Here is a 21423-nt window from a genome sequence, read left to right as displayed (position 1 = left end):
TGTGTAGATGTAAGTTGAAAAAAGAGGCGGGACAATGATGCAGTTTTCAGAAAATCCAAATGAGAACGAATCAGTGACAGTGGGAATTCTTGGAATACACACGCATCTCTATCTGTCTTTCAGCTCATGCGGGTGGCTTTGTGCAACTTTTTTTTCCGTACACGTGTGTGCACGTTCCGCCATGTTTTCCCCACTGTCCATTTACCACCAAAGAAGCTTAATATTTCTGTGCCATAAAGGATTTATGAAGACTTACTCCTGACATGACCACTAAAGCCCCTCATTCCGGGGACGCCAACAATATCATAACCACAGCCTCCCGCTGGATTGTGACATCACGACATCAAAAAGATTCGGCACGTCAGTCACGGCACGTCACCGCCAGCTCGCCTAATGGCATTCCAGCCAAACCAGAAAATCCCTACTTAAGGGCTTACCGCCAACCGCCCTGACAAAGGGAGAGAAATTGCTTTTTGCTGTTTAAAAAGGAGGGGAGGGAGAGAGAGGCAGAAAGAGCTAAGCTTTTCGGAGAAGGAGAGGAAAAAAATGATGTGCGTTGAAAGAGAGCAGGGGAGAGCCGGAGCAGAAGAGCGGGGGAGATAAAGGGAACGAGCAAGAGAGAGAGACAGATGGAGAGCGGAATGGGTGAGGGAGAGAGAGAGAGAGAGAGAGACGGGGACAAGAGAGATAAAGTCAGAGAGAGCGAGCCAGATGCAGCGGCAAACATGGTCCAAGAGCCCCGAGCTGCCCAATCACCTCCACACCTCGCTGGCTCACCGCCAAATCTACCTCAACAACTGAGTAGAACAGTGTGTGTGAGTGTGTGAGTGTGTGTGTGTGTGTGTGTGTGTGCATTTTCATGTTTCTGCCTACTTTCGTTCTTAAATGTGGCAGTTTATGTGTATACACACGATTAGTAAATTCCAGGATGAGTCGACTGACAACTATAGACAACAATTTTATTGAACTATTAAATGATTAATGTGAGAACTCTGTCTTCTTTAACATGATTGTAAATTGAATATTTCGAACAGCAGCTCAAGTCATTTGAAGATGTCTCATTGGGCAAACTTTTTACTATTTTCTTGACATTTTGCATCATCGATTAATCCCAAAAGATAGTTGTTGGATTGGTAGAATCGTCTGAGAACGATATTTATTTAGCCCCATAACATTCGAACGATATCTACGAGCACGCCATTGCGCCGTACTCGGGAGAGTGAGCCACTGTGTGCATGCACCCATCTGAGAGAGTGTGAGAGAGAGAGAGAGAGAAAGAAAGAGAAAAAGAAGAAAAGAGAGGGGAAAACAGAAAGAATGAGGAGCGGGAGAATCGCTCTCTTAATCCTCTTGCTAATCTCTCCCCCACAAAACAAATGAAAAGTGTAAAGCCAGCGGAGCCGTACTAAAAGTTGCTTTTTTAAAAAAAATCTAATTTTATTATCTTACCCCCCTTCTTTACATCTCTCTAGCCAGATTCCTCTCTTCATGTTTCTCCCGTTTAATTGTCTTCTGTTCTCTCTCTCTCTCTCATATTTTGCCCCTTTATTTTTCTCCCCACTCCTAATTCTTTGCCGCTGAATCACTCCTCCTCCCCACCTCTCCCCCTCTCCTTCACAGCTGCTCTCCTTGCTCCCCTCTTTCATCCTCCTCCTTGTTACTCTTTCTCCATCTCCTCCCTCCATCTCTGGGGTGTTACATAAGTCTTCCTGTCACATTGACTGACTTAATGAGGGAAGGGTGGGGGGTGTGTGTGGGGGGGTATCCGTATGCTTCACACTTCTCCCCAACTTGCTCTTGCAATTCTTCCCCCTTGTTTTTTCCTCCTCCACTCTCTTTACGAGCTCCCGTCCTTCCCCTCGTCTTTTTCTCTTCCATACCTCCGCCACTTTGTCTCCACGTTCATCCTCCCTCGTTCAGCCTCCCTCCTCCATCCCCTGCACCACTTCTCCGCTCTCTATTTACGCCCCTAACTGTGGTTAGGACATCGGGGCCGTTTGGTGGGATTAAGCATTGACATTTAGGCCAAGGAATGGGAGCGCCCGAGCTCAAAAGGGCACTTCAATATTTGTAGCATGTTTAGGGGACAGGAGGGAACCCTGCAGGATTATTATTTCATGGATTAAAGATAACCACGATAAATAAAATGGACTTTGAAAATTCTTGCTCTGCGAGGGGCCACTTTGCAGCAGTCACATGCTTAGGCGCCTCTCACAGCCTTCCTCTTTTCCCTCAATATGACCCAAGATGGAAGTGAGGGGGGAACGCGGACAGAGATTTAGATGGAATTAGACAGTGACAATCTTTCCCCTCTCCGTGTGTGTGTGTGTGTGTGTGTGTGTGTGTGTGTGTGTGTGTGTGTGTGTGTGTGTGTGTGTGTGTGTGTGTGTGTGTGTGTGGATGGAGGGTGGCCTACATAAAGGTCGCCATACAGTGGGATCTGATTTACACAACAGATGGCAGGGATTACAAAGTCAGCTCTACCCCCCCCCCCCAGGACCACTTTCGAGTCATGGATGAAGACGTGTGATAAACTTTGATTCTAGGATGAGAGATTTTCTTTGTATTTAAAAAAAAAAAAAAAAAAAAAGAAAGAATACGTTTGGGTAGCACAGAATGATGGTGGATATGATGAAACAGTGAGTGCATGGATAATGTGTAATTTTTTAAATATACAGTATAAGGAAAATATGCCAACTGACATACAGGTTAAAACTAGTTTGGTGAAAGATTCTGCTTCCCTTCCAACTGTTTTCTACATTTTAGTTTAGTTAACGGATAAAAATGCGACCATTCCTGGGAAAACTCCCCTCGAATTAACCTTCAAACTCTAATGGAGGTACTGAGGTTTACTGGAGTAGCCGAGAAAGACAAACAGCAAGACTGAATGAAGCTAATGACACTTTGTAGAAGGCTACAGGGATGTACTGTAGCAGGCAGATGCTGTCTTAACCTAGAGGGACACTGAGAGGGAGACCGAGTTTGTAAGAACAGATGCTGGCACAAACCTTTAGGGAGTATGATTTAGGAATATAGAGTGTTACGATTGGAAAATTGTATGAATTCAAGAATGTATATTCTAGTAGTATCTTTTTGGGGAGGAAAAACCGATGGAGCTAAGCTCAAAAGACACATGTCTCCGGTTGTAAAAGTAGCCTATAGTTTTAAAAGTTCCCATATGGGGCTCTATACTTTTTTTATGACGCAGAAAGAATATGAAATGTATATTTAATGGTAATTTAGATTTTAAAAACATGATGTTTTATTGTTTTTTATGTTTTTTTTTGATTTTCAATATTCTGTTCTCCGACTGTAAATGTCCGCAAAGTGGAATAATAACAAATAAACAAATAATAAACATTTGTGTCATTTTTTCTGAACTCCTGCAGATCTCTTCCAAAACTCTCCAAAACACTGCAATTCTTGTGCTCTCGTGCCTCATCGTATGTGCCCTCAATCACTTAGCTGATCCGATGTGAAAGAGCACAAAGCAGACAAGCCTTTCCAAACAAAGCAAATCAACCAAAAGCTATGGACTGAAGAGAAATGGACCCAAGCTGTCTGATACTGCAGCTGATAATGTTTTAAAATGTTGAAAAAAGGAGCTCTTAGATGCATGAATACCAACAAAGTATAGAATCACAGATAAGAATATAGAATCAGTAATTCTTGACTGATTCTTTGGATCGTTCCTTTTTTGGAGCAAGGGGATAAATTACTACAGAACTTCCTGGTTTTAGGACTCGTTCATAGACGTTATCGGGTTTTTTTTACAGTGGGGACACGTGTTTGTGTGCATGAATGGCTTTTGTGAGAATTTGTGTTTGCTTGATCACATCTGAAAAAGCACCGCTCTGAATATTGGTACAACTTGGCAAGCATCTGTGCCTGCGCCTCACATTTTCCTGCGTATGTGCTCATGTCGATAGTTAGGCACGTAATGAGCAATTTACGGCCCTTGCCAGGAGAAGATCCAGCTGCATAGTGTTGCATGTGGTGGTGGGCGGTTGGCTGATGACTCCCAAAATGAGAACTGAGTCAGGCTTGTCAGACGAGTTGAGGAACGAGGCCAATAACGGGGCCCGAGCCGGGGCCGCGATAGTCAGCCCGGAGAGTGGGTGGGCAGCTGGCCAGGGCCGTAACTTAAAACACATTAACATCAAACCGACACATTAAGAGCAAATTATCAGCTGCTCGTGTTGGTCCTGGAATTGAAACTGGATTTCTGGGGCCAAAGAACAGAGAGACACAGCTATCATCCTTCTGCAGCACACATAAGTGTCAATCGGAAAACATTTAGGTAAAAATGGGCCGTTTCAACGTAGGTAATGAAATTATGCACAATTAAGCGCCGTAACCTTTGATCAAATTTCCCATTAAAGACGAGATGTTATTGAGGTTTCATGGAGTTTAAGTGTTCGTCTGTGTCAGTGTCTCATCCAATGGTGGAGTATTAGATTATTCATTTCAAACACAGTTTTCCTCTCGTGTAAAACTGCGTGCTTCTGACTTGTACTTTGTCACTTCTCTGGAGCAAAACAGATCCGCATTTGTCACTTTCACATTGACGCAATAGCCAAAGAATAAATTGCACTTTTACTGCAGATTGGAATGCATGTCCAATTAGCATGCCACTTACCCACCATGGCTGCCCCCAGGGTCTGGCTAGTGCCGAGTTAATCAGGGTTAATTTGTTAGAAACACAAGGGGAGGAATTAATCAAACAGGGTCTTCTTTTATACACAGATCATTAGAAACACATGGGCTACCCACTGGGTACACAACTTTACTGGGTCAGGGCTGGCTTCCCATAAAGACGAACAGAGGGCTTTCTCAGCGCCGGTCACAGCGCGTTACTCACACTCCGCCGCTCTGCTAAGTCGGAGCTAGGCTGGTGCTACCCAGGCCTCTTCACAGACGGGTGCACCTGCTAAGCTAACGCTAAGCTAATGCTGGTCAGATCCTGTTAGCCACGGATGGGCGCACAGCTATGCTAGCTGCTAATAGCCCCCACTGCTGCGGGCCGACGACGCAGCACGCTGGGATAGCTTCGGCGGCAGAGCTGTTTCACTCTCTTTCCCATCAACATGGATCCACTCGTGGATTGCCATTTATGGATGATAATGGAGAACCTGTTCACGGAGTCAAAAGGGTCACTTTGCTACAACTGATCATGAGATTGATTTGAAGGTATAGATTATTTTGTGCCCTCTACCCTGAATATCAACAGTGGACTACTCCTAAAGCAGCACTGGCAGTAAACAGTTAATATAATACCATAGCTGTGATCTGCCTTTTAATTGTGCGTGTGACTTCTGAAAATGTTTGTGACGTGACCCATTTCTGTCACCTTCTATGGAGAGATATTTGCACTGGAGTGGATGGAACGGGGTCGTCAAGCACTTAAATTTGCCTTCTTTTAATTTTAACGGTTATCGTTGTCTTCGGGATGAGCGGGCATATCATCGCCAGAGCTGATCTTTGATAAAATGCCTTAAATAACTCCAGAAAATATACCGTGAATAATTTGGACAATGACTGAAATTAGTGGTGTTGATAAGCGCCATGCTAATTGAGGATAACGAAGTTTAAGGACGATTTCCGTGCTTTTTGAGTTACGCTCATTCCTTGTATTCCTGACTCAACATCACTGTCGACTTTTCTGCAGTGTCGCAGAAGATTTCTCTCTTTTATTTCCTAATAAACAACTGCCAAACCATGTTCACCCTCCCAGTGTCTTTAGGGTAAGGAATGACCCATTTATTAGTTCAACAGCAGAGAAAACCTCCCGAATTCATCTTTATTTTTTCAGCATGAAATTTCATGTAATTTCCTGGCCTGACCCTAGCATTTGGGAAAGTGAAACTCTGAAATAAAATCTATCTTTCAAATATATTTGCACCATCAAGGTACAAATATTGTCTTTGGGTCTCCTCGTGCATCCCTAGAGCTCAGACATAATCTCATTTGTTTAACCTTAAAAAGCCATTTTCACACTTTTAACTTTGGACAGAGACAGGCAGGCGGTCCCCCACTTTCTAGTCTTTATGCTAAGCTAAGCTAACCGGCTGCTGTTCTCCAGCTTGATACTGTATGACAGATATAGGAACGATAGCGATCTGCTCATCTAAATTAATTCTCTGCATTAAAGACCATTAGCATGTTACCCAAAATGTTGAGGGATTCCTCAAGAGATGTCTAAATGATGAGTCTATGCTGTTTTATTTGAGTAAAAAATGAAACAATAACAATTAAATGGTAGAAAGGAAGGAACTCTTGACACTTGGGGGTATTTTGGTCGTTTGATCATCACTTCCAGTCCACACAAGAAATCACCCAGAATCTCCATCTCGGTCAAAACGGCCCCAAGCAGTTGTTAACATTTTGTACTCTGGTTGGGCAATAATGTCAACCAAGATCTTGCCCTTTTTTTCACATTCAGTGAGTCAGGCAATACCAATCAATCACAGAAAAGAAGCACAATCAATCGAAGAAAATAGCTGCTTGATTCTGTTTCACCACCTCAACTAATCCTCCCCTTTGTGACCTTGCCTCTTCCTCTCATGCTTCATCCATCAACAGCGACAAGAAGCCGCGGAGCTTGCACGAAACTAGATACTTATCGCAATCTAATCTCTTGTCTAATCTCAGCACTACACATGCTTGCATACATATACATACTAAACAGACAACTGGGAACATAATAACAGGGGGCAAACACACGCATGTGGCACTAAATGTAAATCCTTATCAATTCGCCTGACCTCACAAATCTTTGACGCTTATGCAATCTCTGCCTTCTTATGTTTTCGCCAAAGAGGGACCAACTTCATCCAACGGAGCGAAAGCCAAGTCTTTGTCAAGATTTATTTACATAAACACACATCCTAAATTCGCCTGAAAGGGCTTACTGTCTGTACAGCATACTACATCATGTACTGTATCATGTATTCAAAGTATGGGATCTTTCCAAAGATGAAATATGAATGCTTCAAATATGAAGCTAAACTTTGTGTGCATTTGGGGTTTGTTACAGGGTTTATTTCATTTCAACTGGCCCTAAATATACAAGAAGTTGAGCAAAAACTAAATAATGCAGATTTTTCTTTTTTTGGTGTGTGTGTGTGGGGGGAATTACAATTTAGCTGATCTAATGTGAAACGTCTAAGCTAAACTGAAAACTACATTAAAAAGTAAACTCATTTAAATTCACAAAGAACAAAGACAAGTTGATTTCTATAGTAACTTAGACCTTTGACCTTAGTACCTGAGGGAAATCTGCATGAAATACAGGTGGCTTAGAAAGGCTCCTGTCAGTGCCTCGCTCAAGGGGCTCCCATGGTCAGCCAAAGTAGGGCTGCTGTCATTGTGGGAGATTGACCCAGCCTTTCAGATCCCAGCCAACCTCGAGGCCAGGCGAGTGCTGGTATGGTTGCATGTTGACAGGTCAATCAGTCACCATATGAGCGAGTTGGGTCTTTCCAGTGTTGTACTGGGGCCCAATATGTCATGTGTGAAAATGTGATATTTTCAGTAGCTCAGAAAAGCTTTTTTTTTTTGGCTTGAGGACCCGAGTCTGTGACTTGGACCCATGACATGTCCTGAACAATCCTTCATCATAACATCAGTACATCATTTTCCACGCTTTCGATACACCGTTGCCGGCCGCCCTTTCTCACTCTCTCCTCTCTGCTCTCTATGTATACAACCACTGTGTTTAGCACCAAATTGTTTACCAGAGCACAAGTTCTTTATAGATTTAGCCTCTTAATTTTGATCTCAAAGTGCATCAGATCAACGAGGCCTTGTTATATTTATCTTTTATTAAAAAAAAAAATCAAGATTTAGCCCCTCAATGTTTTGTTTTTTCCCTATGGTATTGGAAATATTATTTTCAATATGCAAATAGGCCTATTGATATTTTTTTCAGATATTGTATCAAAGTTAGAAATACCAGTATTGTGAAAAAAATAAATAATACTCATGCTGTATAGAAATGGATAAAGGAGTAATGATAATACAGCACATGCTTTGATTCCTCAGAGACTTGAGACATGATTTGAACACTAGCTCAAAGACTTGAGACTTGACTTGGACTATAGTTTAAAGACTTGAGACTAGACAGACTCTAGCTCAAAGACTTGAGACTTGACTTGGAATTGCAAAGAATGACTTGTGATCATCCCTGCTCACGCATCTCGTACTTGTGTTGTTCGTCCGTACGGAATTTTCCCAAAATTTGGCACAAACACATGTCTGTCCCATTATCATGAATGCAATATCTCAGGACGGCCTGGAGCAAATCTCTTCAAATTTGGCACAAACGTCCGCCTGGACTCAAGGATGAAGGTCAAAGGTCAAGATCACTATGACCTGATGTGTGTCCCACTCACCTGAATGCAACAGCTCAGGCGACCTCAGGCAAACTTCTTTAAATTTGGCATAATGTGCACTTGGACTCAAGAATGAACTGATAAGAATTTGATGGTCAAAAGTCACTGTGACCTCACAAAATATGTTTTTGGTTTGCTTGTATGCTAATTCTGAAAATTAAATGATGAAGGGACAACATGATAAACGGCAACATGACTGATAGTCGGAGGCAAATAACAGCGAGGGGGAATTTCTAGCTTAATAATGTCCCTGTGTTGTTTTTGGTTTTTTGACATCGACCTTGGAGTAAAAACAAACTAAAATGCACAGCTTTTACAACACATAAGTAATGCGATACAAACCGAGGCTAAAGAGTTTCACATTACCAAGAGCCTCCCTAGGCAGAATTCTAAATCACTCTTGGTTTCAAAATGTGCAGTCTGCTTACTAAAGCTCACTAAAGGGTTGCTCAGCATTGCTTTCTTTACTGTGGCTTCTGAAAAAGGAGACGCTATGTTGTGTTCTGCTGCACACACACACACACACACACACCAGAAGTTGTACATCAGCTGGAATTTTCATTGTTGCATCTGAGCTGCGAGGGGAAGGACGACAGCTTGTTGGTTTTGGGGCAAACGGGGGTCAGAGGAGAAAACCCTGTTGTTGCATCAGTTCCTGTCGCTCCGTATGACACACTGAGAGATGCAGTTTTCTCAAACAGGGCATCTCGCTGCGAACATGGAGCGGTGGCCCAGTTTAGCGACGGGATCAGGGCATTACTCTTAATCCACCAGATAGATGTCATATGCACGCACTCGCACGCAAACACACCGAGTAGCAAAAATGGTAGGCAATGAGAGGCGGAGAGAAAAAGGGGAGTAAAAAAAAAAAGAAGGTCCATTCACACATGCAAAGCCCAGTGCACTGCTTGTATTGTTACACAAGCGCTTGTGTGAAGAAATGCACATATGGTGCAGTGTCATGCAAGGATTCCAACTATGCTCATGGGATACTGTTCCATCTGATTGCATCTTAATACCCTCGACCTACTCGTGTGTATGTGGCTGTAACTTATGTAGCAAGCTTGTGTGTCGATGATGGCACCAGAGGTTTAATAAAAAAACGATGCATCTTTCCAGACATACGGGAGGAAAAAGTAAAAAAGTAAAAATGCGGCCCCTTAATATGCTTAAAATGTATTCAGTTCAAGTGTGAGTGAAGATAAGCGCAAACAAGAGCAAGCGATTTTCCGGAGTGCGTTTAACATTTCCAAACATGCAGACACACGACAAGCAACAAAGATGTCAAGCGTCCCAGCGGCCTCCGTTTGAATTGTCAACAGTCAAATCTCTTGAGTCCCCACTGTTGATATTAAAAGAGGCATTGTACGTCATGCACAATGAGATAAGAAGAGAAAAGAACAGCCTTTTTCTTCCCTTTAACCTCCCCCCCGAGCCCTCTGTCCCTCCTTTCTCACCAGATAACATGGATGTGTGGAGAAGAGGCGAGCAATGCAATGGAGAAAGTCACAGCGAATGAGACGAGTGCAGGGACGGAAATAAAAAATATATAGACAGAGGACACAAAAACACGAAGCCTTTTTCCACCCTCAGTCTGCGTCTGTGCCGCTCCCCTAACCGCCCGTAGAGGAAGTCTGGGAGCATCATCGTTTTGATGGATGAGTGGGCCTTTACTGGCCCACCCTGGAACTTACGCAGGGGACAAGAGGGCAGGAGGCTGAAAGGAAAACAAGAGTGGTTTGTGGATGTGCGTGTGCTTCCACCGGGGGCTCTGTGTGAGGGTGCGCTTTTAAAGCGTTGCAGAGCTGAGATGGCTGCCTCGGGCCTTTGCTTGTGTGTGTGTGTGTGTGTGTGTGTGTGTGTGTGTGTGTGTGTGTGTGTGTGTGTGTGTGTGTGTGTGTGTGCGTGTAACAGGGTGACCATGATATACGTTCAGCATCGTACAACCACACAAGTTACGAGCTATAGGCTGCATTTCTCCCCTGAAAAATGTTATCTTTTTTTTTTTAATCTAGTTTCTGTTGACAATATTTACCAAATCATATTTACATTTACGGAACAAGCATTTTTTTTTTTAAAGCAAATATCTAAATCCAAAATGCCATTGGACCCCATTGGTCTGTGATGGATGACTCCCAGATGTTTTAACAGTCTGCATGTTGAGCTACAACGACCTCCCCCTCTTTCTCCTCCATTATTCTCTTTCCGTCTATCCCATCTCTTAGTCCTCCCACACTGCCCTTCTGTCTTCATATCTTTTATCCTTAGTCTCACCCCGAATCTGGCGGTTTCATCACAGCTGCTGCGAGATTCAAAGCCGCATTTGTCAACCTGACAAATTGGCAGAGAAGTCATGCCTGGCAAAGACTTTCTCTCGCACAGGTAGACGCCCATACTAAGTGTCTTTGCGCGCACACCCTTACATCCTAGTAATGGTGAATGTAAATGGGTTTTTGGAAGATCTCGTTCATCAGTTTATCTTTTGTAAAATTCATATCCATTTCTGTGCTGGTCTTTCTTTATTTGACATGTATTATTCCAAATATGATTAAAACTTGGGTTCAAATCTTTAGTCCATTTGACAGAAAATGGAACAGGTGACATAATCTTTTAATTGTTTGAGTTATTTAATATCTCCGGCAGGAGGATCATGTGATCAGTCTTGTTTATGCGTGCTGCCGTCCGAGAGTGAGTGAGTGTGCATCTCTGTGCCTGTCCTAATCTAATCTTGAATTCGGTTTCAGCAAACCTGCATTATATACAGTGTGCCTAGTTATGGCTGCATGCTCAAGGACCTCTCATGGTTTTGGTGACTCACTATTTCACAAAACACCTTTCTTTCCTGTTTTATACTGACATTGACTGCCTGCTGACTCCTCACTCACTGCTCTTGGCAAACAACCAACAGCTAAAGGAACCACCAGTACACTTGCTTCCTTACCTCTAAGCAACTCAGCCAACTGACCGAAAGCTTGGTGAGTTTAATTTTGGCAAGATTGTATGTATTGTATTATACAACAATTTCGAGCCGATTGCCTGCATACATCACCGCTTGTTTTTGAGTTTGAATGAAGTGTGCTTTATGACGCCTAGACGGGGGGCTAGCCAATTGTAGGTTGTGTTTATTATACCAAACAATAGAGCATGGTTGTTTCAGACACACTTGGCTAAGATCTGCTCTGTGCATCTATGTAGTGTATATAGTTGTATGTACAAATGACATGAATGAAAAGTTTTCAGCATCCAAGTTCCATTCTTCTGAGCGTTTTATGATGGTGAAAATAATATCTTTGGGTTGGGGACTGTCAGTTGGACAAAACAAGCAATCTGAGGATGTCCCCTCATAGGCTCCGGGAGATGGTGATGAAGGATTAACAGAGAAAATAGTCGTCAGATTCATCAATAATAAATAATCAGTAGCTGCAGCCGTAATTAAAAACCAGAATGCGGCTCATAACCAGAATACTAATGTGCATGTCTTTTAGAAATACATGGGACCAGCCACAATCAGGGATCACACACACACACACACACACACACACACACACACACACACACACACACACACACACACACACACACACACACACACACACACACACACACACACACACACACACACACACACACGGTTTTGAACACAATCCCACAAGCAGTGGAAAATTATCTGATTTGCCATATGTGGTCTGTCTGTCTGTCCATGCCAAGTAATACTGGGATGGACAAAAACAGCTGGCCACATATCAAACCTGCTATCCTCACACTCTCTCTCACACACACACACACACACACACACACACACACCCACACACACAGTAGGGATGTGTTATCAGGAGTGGAGTGGTTTGTGAGAAGAAATCAGGTCATTCCAGCCGCTGCGTGTGCTCGTGCACGCGTGCTTTTTACAAAAGATATGTGCTGCATGTATAAATTCTTCATCCGTGTGTAGTTTGGGTGTGAGAATATGAGTATATGTGTATGAGGGGGGAGAGGACTTACAGTCGGCGTCAGCGAGGAAGAGGAAGCTGAGGAGGAGCAGGCCTGGACTGGCAGAGTGCATCATGGGATATGTCGACACATGCATGCTGTATCCACCGTGAGCTCACTGCCTCACTGTACGACAGGATGAGAGAAACAGGCCCTCACAACCTGGAGAGAGAGAGAGAGAGGGGAGGTTAAAGAAAATGCAGTCATTAGACTCGTTCCAAAAGTCCAAATTAAGAGAGTTTCTGATATTATGTAGTCCGTGCGCGCACCCGCCAACACACACACACAGACACACACTGACACATACACACACGCAGTCTTGAAGTGAGCGAGTTCCCTCTAGGCCTTACACTCCAGTTATGCAGCTGCCTCTCCTGTTCTCGCTTCATTAGGACCATACACTCATTGCCGGAGGTGTGTTTTGGTGTGTGTGTGTGTGTGTGTGTGTGTGTGTGTGTGTGTGTGTGTGCATGTGTGTGTGAGAGTTCACAAAGTAGCTGATACATTTCAACTTATGGCAAACACTTAAAACATCAGTCGACTTCTAAAGTTCATTATTTTATCTCCAGAGTAAGCAACGGCTTTATTTTTTTGCCCGTTACACAATCTACAAAGCAGACTCAGATACCGGATATCTTCCGAATGCGTGTGAAATCGGCATGATTTCATATTGATGAAAAGGAATGAACGGCTTTAACGTGGGAGGGACGGAGCGAGGGACGGAGCGAGGGATTGATGGACGATGGGGAGATTAAAGTGGGTGGAGGCTGATCTGTTTGCTAGGTCGCACGAGTTGTTGAGTCAACACACGGCTCGATGTCTCCATCCTTTCATACTTACCACGCTTCCTTCCTTAGACTCTTGGAACTCTCCCACTAGTCCTTCCCTCCTTTTCCTCCCCTGCTCATGTCCTCCTGTTACCTTAACTTCTGTTCATTCTCCTAAATATCTCTCCCTTCAATCCGAGTGTCCTCTCTCTTTGACTCCCCTTTTGCTTCCTTCTCGTTCATCTAAACAGTCATGTTTCACTCTCCCCCTAGCATCTTTCCATCAGTATGACTCCCCCCCCACCTCCCTCCCCTCTCTCTCTCTTTGTCCTTCTGTCTATCTGTCTCTTCACCATCTGCAGTGCCTGGGTGTGAGTGTCTGGCACTGGAAGAGGCGGGCGTCAGTCTGTGTCAGAAATCTCACGGCTCAAATCACATGGCACAATGAGACGTGGCAGATCACCGCTGCTGTCCAGAAACACCGACGGCTTCGACCGAGAGACGCCTTAAAGCGAGCGGAGAGGGGGGGCAACGCTTGTATGTGAATTTTTGCATGAATGAATGCGACGCCTGTACTGTATGTGCATGCGTATGGACTAGCTCATGCGTGTGTCGACGCCTCTGTGTACATTTGGGCTGGCTGCCTGTGCTGAACTGCTTCTACAGTAGATATAAGCGTGTGTGTCAGTGTGTGTGTGTGTGTGTGTGTGTGTGTGTGTGTGTGTCAGTGTGTGTGCGCCCACGCTCGCAGCAGTGTGTTCATGTGCATGTGTTTGGGGGCTTTTCCAAAAACCGGACAGAGTCATCAGCGATAGCAGCAGCAGCAGCAGTCTTAATCCCCTCCACTCCTGAACAAGCCATCTGATTAAAAAAAGACGGGGGGGGGGGGTAGAAGACCGCTGGAACCCAGGCAGCAAACAACTAAAACCCACACAGGATTTTCCACTTGGTTTGGTCTGAAACAATTGCTTTGGGATAACCTAGATCCCTCCCTGCACAAATTAAGTCCACTGCTCTGTGATGCACGCTGCTACAGTAGATATGGGAACTCGGCAATGCAGTGTGAAAAAAGCCAGAATATTCAAGCATCGACCCGGTGAAATTACTTTTTGATTTTTTTATTAGATCTCAGTTAAATTGTGGGCGTTACCATATTTTCTTTTTTACCAATGTATTTACATTTTTGTGCCCATTTAAAATAGCAATACTACCAAAAGCCCTACATACTGAATAAATATTCTACTGTAACCGAAATATTAAAAATGCATTCTGGGAATACACTGCTCTCAACCACATTCATGTCATCTAATCGAGTCATCAAAATTAAGGGCATCCGTCTTGGTGTGTGTGTGTGTGTGTGTGTGTGTGTGTGTGTGTGTGTGTGTGTGTGTGTGTGTGTGTGTGTGTGTGTGTGTGTGTGTGTGTGTGTGTGTGTGTGTGTCGTGTGTGGCCACTAATCACTATGGCTGATTCAATGTCACTGGAAAGGCCTGCATTATTTAGTATCTCACTTCACAGCATGTCACGTTAATTAAAGAGCTGAGATAACAGGAAGGAAGGAAGGGAGGGAGGGAGGGAGGGAGGGAGAGAGGGATGAGAAAAAAGTGTGTGTGGACTGAGAAGTAACGAAGTTGAGTTGTAAGCAGAGAAGAAAAGAGACGGGGATGGAAAGAAGACAAAAGGGAAGATAACCTGAGACACACACACACACACACACACACACACACACACACACACACACACACACACACACACACACACACACACACACACACACACACACACACACACACACTTACGCACGCAGCCAGGTAGTCACCAGATTGAGATCTGGGTGGCTGTTGTTGCTAGTATCACCGAGGGCCTAACAGAGAGCCTGAGCCTCTGTCGCGGCTCTGAGCCATTCACTTACATTAGTCCCTATCACTCAATTATACGCCGTCTGTCTGGCCGGGCCTGCAGCGATCAGTCACACTTATCTCTGAGATAGATTCTGACAGAACAAAGACTGACTCAAACAGTGACATACTGGCTTGTGTTTTTTTTTTTTTTTTTTCCTCACAGGACAGACAGGAGGACGCATGAGGAGGGGGGGAGGAGGAGAGAGAGGGAGAAAAAAGTTCTCATGTAAGAAATTGAACAGGTAAAGTGTCGTTTGGAACTTTTTGTAACTGTTTATCATCTGTAACTGTATTGATGTAATTATAAGTACATGTAGTTATTAATGTCCAGTATTTTCAACAATCCTAACTTCTCATATGGATACATATTTAGGATTATATCGCCATTCATTATCTTTTTGTATACCATCACCCAGTTATGGATGCTTCACTGGAGGAGTTAGATTTGCTGATCAATCAATGTGTCTCGTTACATCAACATTATAGTGTGTTACCAACAGTTGATTAAATGTTTATACACTGTTTAAAAATGCTGAAAAGGGGGCCAACTTGTCAAATTGTATAAATGATGTCCCTCCTAATGGGTTGGGAAAATGTAGCCACACTTGAGCTTTAATAAGAAAAAGGGGATTAAATATACCCGTAACGCTTCAAACCACCAGTTACATCATCGACATGCGACAATAAAAGCAATATTTATGTTAAGTTGGTACTGCATTAACTGGCTGTTTATTGGATTAACAGCTTTTATTTATTTCAGTCCCATTTAGAGGGTTATTTTTGTTTGCTTTTTCAATCTTGGTGGTTATCTGGTGGCTCATAAATGGGTTAGGGTTAGAGACAAACACATGATTAAGAGATGGAGCGGAAAAGTTGTTAAGTGGGGAAGCAGAAGCGAGGGGGGAAAAAAGACGGAATAAGAACCAAAAATGGAAAGAAAAGAAAGTGTGGGTGGCTGATGAGAGAGGGAGAGGAGGGTAGACTACAAAGCGAAGGCGTAGTACAGCTGGAGGGACGTCGAGAAAGATGGAGACAAGAGACAAAAGACAGATCCTGAAAAGCATACAGCTCGAGGCAAACCGTGTGCTGCGAAAAAAAAAGAACACTGAGTCTCCTTATTTGATTCGATATTCCCAAAAGCTGAGCCACCAAACGCAATTAGACATACTAATTAACTTATTCTATTTGCCCTATTGAAACAGTGGCAGTCTTACAGAAATGTCAATGAAGACACGATTTGTGTTTGTTGCATCACGGGGCTGCACGGGAAAAAAAACAAGATAATCCGAGTGGTCGCTTCCTCCTCCTTCTCCATGAGGGACGGTGGAAAAACTTAAAGTCATAAAAAGAACAGTTCTGTTGAGGTCTGTTGGGTCCAAAACGGTTTCGGTAAATGGATTTTTTCCATGGCCTTACACTCAAAGAGCTTCACACTACTTGTCAACATTCACACACACGTTCATACACTGATGGAAGAAGATTCCACACCCTTCCACAAGCACACCGGAGGAGTTGGGACTGGAACCATGTCGTGTCCCATTTTCAATAGCGTCTGTGTCTTTTGTAACCGTCTCAAAAAATCTGCGCTGAAACAGTTTGACGTTTTACAAACATGACTAATTTGTACCTTAAATTCTTCTGATCCTTTCCCTCTGTCTCAATTCAGACAGCTTCCACTGCGACACTTTGATTTGTCTATTTAAGCGACCAAAGGAGTCGACGATGCCGCCATGCCGCTCACGGTGGAATCCGCAAAAAAAAACAACCAGTATGGAAATATGATTTGCAAAAATGTCAGCAAAATAAAAACAGTCCCTCTCAAAAGCACAACAAACGAGACCAAGCTGGAAACGGCTCGAAGGGAGAGTGTTTGTTTGAGGTGTGTGAGTACAGAGCACGTATGTCCACACACACACACACACACACACACACACACACACACACACTCATGCACACGCTGATTACCAAGTGTCATCTTCCCCGCCGCACACAAACAGAGTCCAGAAAGAACCCCCCCCCCCCAAGGTTGTTTTCAAGAGAAACGTTGATCTTTAAAGGGGGACACAACTCGGTGTCAGTGGAGACGCCGGCTGATGACATCATGCTGTGACAGAGATGTTCATTGTGCCTGTATACTGTGACCCACCTAATTTAAGCACCCATGAAAAAAAAACACTGTATGTATGTAACGTATGCATGATAGTGAGTCAGATGCTGGCGTTGTGTAGGTGGAGAGAGGCGCCCACTTTAAATACATCGGCTGTATTTTCTACAGATTCATATGCAGATCTGTTCACACACACAACAAGATTCCATTCAGTAATGAAATAGGCCGGCCAATGCTGGATTTGGGTTTCCAATGGCTTTCCCATTCACTGTGCATGACACGCTAAGTAATGTTAAGGTCATGGTTGAGCTCGTATGATGCTTCTGGAAGGATGATCATCTCTGCACACCTGCGCAGAGAAGGCTGTTATGGGTAACCGTATATAAATAAATGAGCCGCATTAGGGACATTGAACTGTCTTTTACTGGTAATTGGAAAAGTATTCAATTTATTTCTAGAAAAGAAAATTGTTGTTGGTTGTTATGGTGACAACACACGTCATTGGCCCGTTGATTCCAGCAGGGGCAGCGAAGGCTCTGCTAGTGGTCGTGCACCTCTGAATATTTTGGAACTCGACTGTCACAAATAGTTTTCTGATAAAAGCACTATTTTAATGTCTGGGATTATACAAAGGAGACCAATTCGTTTTTTTAACTGCTTTAGAAACAGAAGGTCCCAAAAAATTGGCCAAATCAAATTGTTTGCAGGATAGACAACCTTTGTTTCTTCAAAATGCATTATTTATGTTTGATTCCTTTCTTAACAGGGCTTGTATAAAGGCGATAAAGTAGTCTATTCCTGAGATTTCTTTTGAGACTTTAATTACAATCCCTAGATGGCATTGCGGGGGTTGGTTTATGGCGTTTTGCCGGTTTCCATCGTTTTCTTTCTGCTTCTTCAAAGTATATTTTGTTTGTACGCCCTCTGGCGTTTCCCCCCCTGTACAGTTGACATGATCGGGAAAATAAGCTCTAGAAATCAAAACCTTGGTTTTTACCAGACTGTAAACATGTTTATTCTGCTGTAAAGTCATTTTAACTTGAGGGTCTTGGGATGACTTTAAAGAACTGCTTTTTGGCACTTCCGCTTTGGCTTCATTTTCTTCAACCTCCTCTTCCTTACTTTGGATTATATCCACATTAGGACTTGCCTTTGACCCGCCCTTAATCACTTAAAACAGCTGGGATCAATGCCAAACTATTTCCTGAATTCTTGGTGTAATTTGACCAGCACTTTCCCCCCAAAACACTACGGATAAATGTAAAGAAGAAGTTTATATGAAAGGACATCCAAGGAGAACGGGCTGCTATATCATTTGCTGAAGAGCCTAGTGATCCTTCAACTTCCCTTTTATAGCTGCTGAGAACAAATGGCCAAAGAGTAGTTTTCGCTGGGAGATGGAGCCCCGCGAACTCGGAGTAGTCATTTGAGTCGGGCTTTCAGGACACTGGCAGAAACAAGAAATCAATAAGACAAACTGAGAGGAGAGGAAGGGGAAAATGTGATTGATTGAGATGAGGATTTAGGTCTGTCTGTACTCAACTTATCACTTCCTCTGGTTCCCCAAACACTCTGTCCTCCCCCCCTCCCTCCCTTCCACCCACCTTCATTTATTCCTTCCTTCAGCCTCACTCGCTCCTCTCTCCTCTCACCAACCAATTCCTCTCACTTTCCCCAAACAAGCTATCATTTCTCTTTTGTACCTGTGGCCCTGGCGCCGGAATAGGGAGGGGACGAGACTTGTTGTCCCCCACCCCCACTTTCAGGTGTTATGGTATTAAAGTGGTAACCTCTATGTAAGGTAATATGGTCAAAGGCTAGGCTGGGGTTGAAGGAAATTGATGTGAAATAGTTCACTGGCCTGTAACATCCAAAGACATTTTTGCGGGTTATTACATTCCCTTGTATCCCAAATTTGAATTCCACAAATTCTTTAAACCATAGCCAAGGTTTAGTCATTTTAGATTGTGAGTCCAGCTCCCATTTCCATCCAGAAAACATTATTCATTTCACGCTCTTTCCCTCTATTTCCTTGATGTCTGAGTAAAACCTTTTCCGTTGGTCCTCCCAAGAAATGTCCTTTTTTATTTGGCGGTAAGCCGCATGAAAAGCGCTCTGGTCCCCAACGCATGAAAGATGAAAATCCACATTGGTAAGACATTGCTGAATAACGGGCGGACCTTGACGACGGCAGAGCGTGCGAGCCGTCCCTGGAGGGATGATGTCGAATAGACATTTATATATCACGGTACACATTGTTATTGCTGATGACGGACGAGGACAACTGAAAGACGGCGCGTTTGCGTCGATTTATTTCAGCAGCAGTAAAGTTGATAAATATCCAAAAAAGCACAAAATCTCCCCCCATTACCACTCTCCATCACTGTCTGATGTGTTCAAAACACCAAGACCTGTCTTGACGTCTCCATTAGCAGGCCGGGTTTCATCAGCGTTTCTCCAGCGGGTGGTTCCACTTTTCCCATTCCGATGATAGAGTGTCCCGGATAACAGAGCTGAAGTGCAGGCTGAAAAAAACTGTGCACTAAGCAGAGTGCTGAACGTGGCCAATGGAAGGGGTTAAGCCAGCTGTGACTAACAGGCCCACGCTGGGCTTCTATTGGACCATCTCTGGCAGCCATCCATGATATTGAGAGAGAGCAAGAGGGAGAGGGACGGAGAGAGAAAAGAGAGAGAGAGAGAGAGTGAGAGAGGGGGAGGTAGACGGAGAGGAGGGAAATTGAGTGGATTAGCAAGAGGTGGGTGGGTGGAGGGTGTGTGTGTGGGGGGGGATGACAACATGTAATTACCTATTTACCCAGCCTTTAGTGGAAAACCTCATCGAAGGCTAATTGAGCGGTGCATTAGTGAGAGGGTCGTAAAGATAGCAGCAGGACTGCGGGAGGGGAGGGGGGGGGGGAGGGAGAGGAAGGTGAGATACGAGCGCCGGCTGAGGGGCGAGGAGGTTACAGAGAGAGGGAGAGATGGAGGCCGAATGGCCAGAGGAGGGAGGGAGGAAGAGAGAAGGGAAGCAATGTGGACAAATGTGTTATCGGATGTGAGGAGCAAAGTGGCAGTAAAGAAATGCTCAAACAGCAGCCCTACTTCATCAAGTTTTACTGAGAAACATCAGCAGTAAAATGTATTATGACCATTTGAGTTCTTTTAAAAGAAAAAAAATGACAATTAACCAGCTTCTTAAGCGTGGGATATTGCTGGACAAAAAAAAAAAAAAAAAAAAAGCAATTTGAAGATGTCGCCTTTGGCTCTAGGACAATTTTTTCTTATATTTTGTACAAAAAAAAAAAAGATCAACCGTGGAAATAACAGGCAGATGACTCGCTAGTGAAAGAATCTTTAACTGCGGACCTTGTGCATTGTGAGGGGATTTATCCCTTTCACAGTGCTAAGTTATTGATGTGGTCGTGTCTTCGGTGCATTTTAATGTCCTCAGTGGTCCAGGTGGCTCTACTTTAGGTCTGTTGGGCGATTTTGAGCTATATAGTTTATGAACCTTTTACGCTGTGTCAGTCAAATCTGAAGCAACTATTACCTACAGGCAAAACTACAGTATCTTCTCTGAACCGTAGCACAGTAACAATACTTCTTAAAATGGAACCATTGGAGTAAAATACCGGTACATAAAAACTGAGTATTTGAGTAAATCTACTTGTGTCATTTGTGTTTCTTGTTGTTGCCATGATACACCCCGCCTCCAGCAGCGTACAGTAGAGAGTCGGAGGCAGTCATCTCTGTAATGTGTTTTAGTACATGGATGGATGAATGAAGGGATAGATCCATGGATGGATGAGCCTGCAGTATGGTTACGGCTGCCCTGGCCCCGCGACATGCTACACATACGACTGAAGGCTGCCGGGGCTGGACACACATCGGGACAAACATGTGTGCTGACGCAGGCGCACACACACAAACACACACACACACACACACACACACACACACACACACACACACACACACCTCTATCTACCTATCTAGCTGGCTGGGTGACCTCCACGAGCAGGTGGAATACGACGGTAATAATTTATAGACCATGACCGGCTCTCACGTGGAATAAAATATGGATTTCCTCCAGAGGCTGAAGCTTCAATAACTGGACCTTTTATCCACACTGTGCTCCAGTTATAACCCGCATCCTCCCCTATTATATACCATCTAGACAGGCAGGGTTCAATATGTGGTGAGGAATGGGCTGTGAAGGCCTTTAGCTTCCACTCTCTGCCCTGTTAAAGAGTGCATTTACCTGAGCT

General features: G+C 43.8%; 1 protein-coding gene across 1 annotated transcript in view; it reads right to left on the bottom strand.

The window, feature by feature from the left end:
* ptprdb (protein tyrosine phosphatase receptor type Db) overlaps window positions 1–21423 on the bottom strand; it is a 91180-nt gene that overhangs the window by 54755 nt on the left and 15002 nt on the right. Inside the window, 1 exon segment of the mRNA XM_054604031.1 lies at window positions 12393–12542. Within this exon segment, the coding sequence (XP_054460006.1) occupies window positions 12393–12477 (85 nt within the window). The 5' untranslated portion in view covers window positions 12478–12542.

This window comes from Anoplopoma fimbria, chromosome 9, assembly GCF_027596085.1.
Source record: "Anoplopoma fimbria isolate UVic2021 breed Golden Eagle Sablefish chromosome 9, Afim_UVic_2022, whole genome shotgun sequence".
Taxonomy (NCBI): Eukaryota; Metazoa; Chordata; class Actinopteri; order Perciformes; family Anoplopomatidae; genus Anoplopoma; species Anoplopoma fimbria.
Note: the sequence above shows the minus strand (reverse complement) of the source record. Positions and strands in the feature narration are given on the sequence as shown.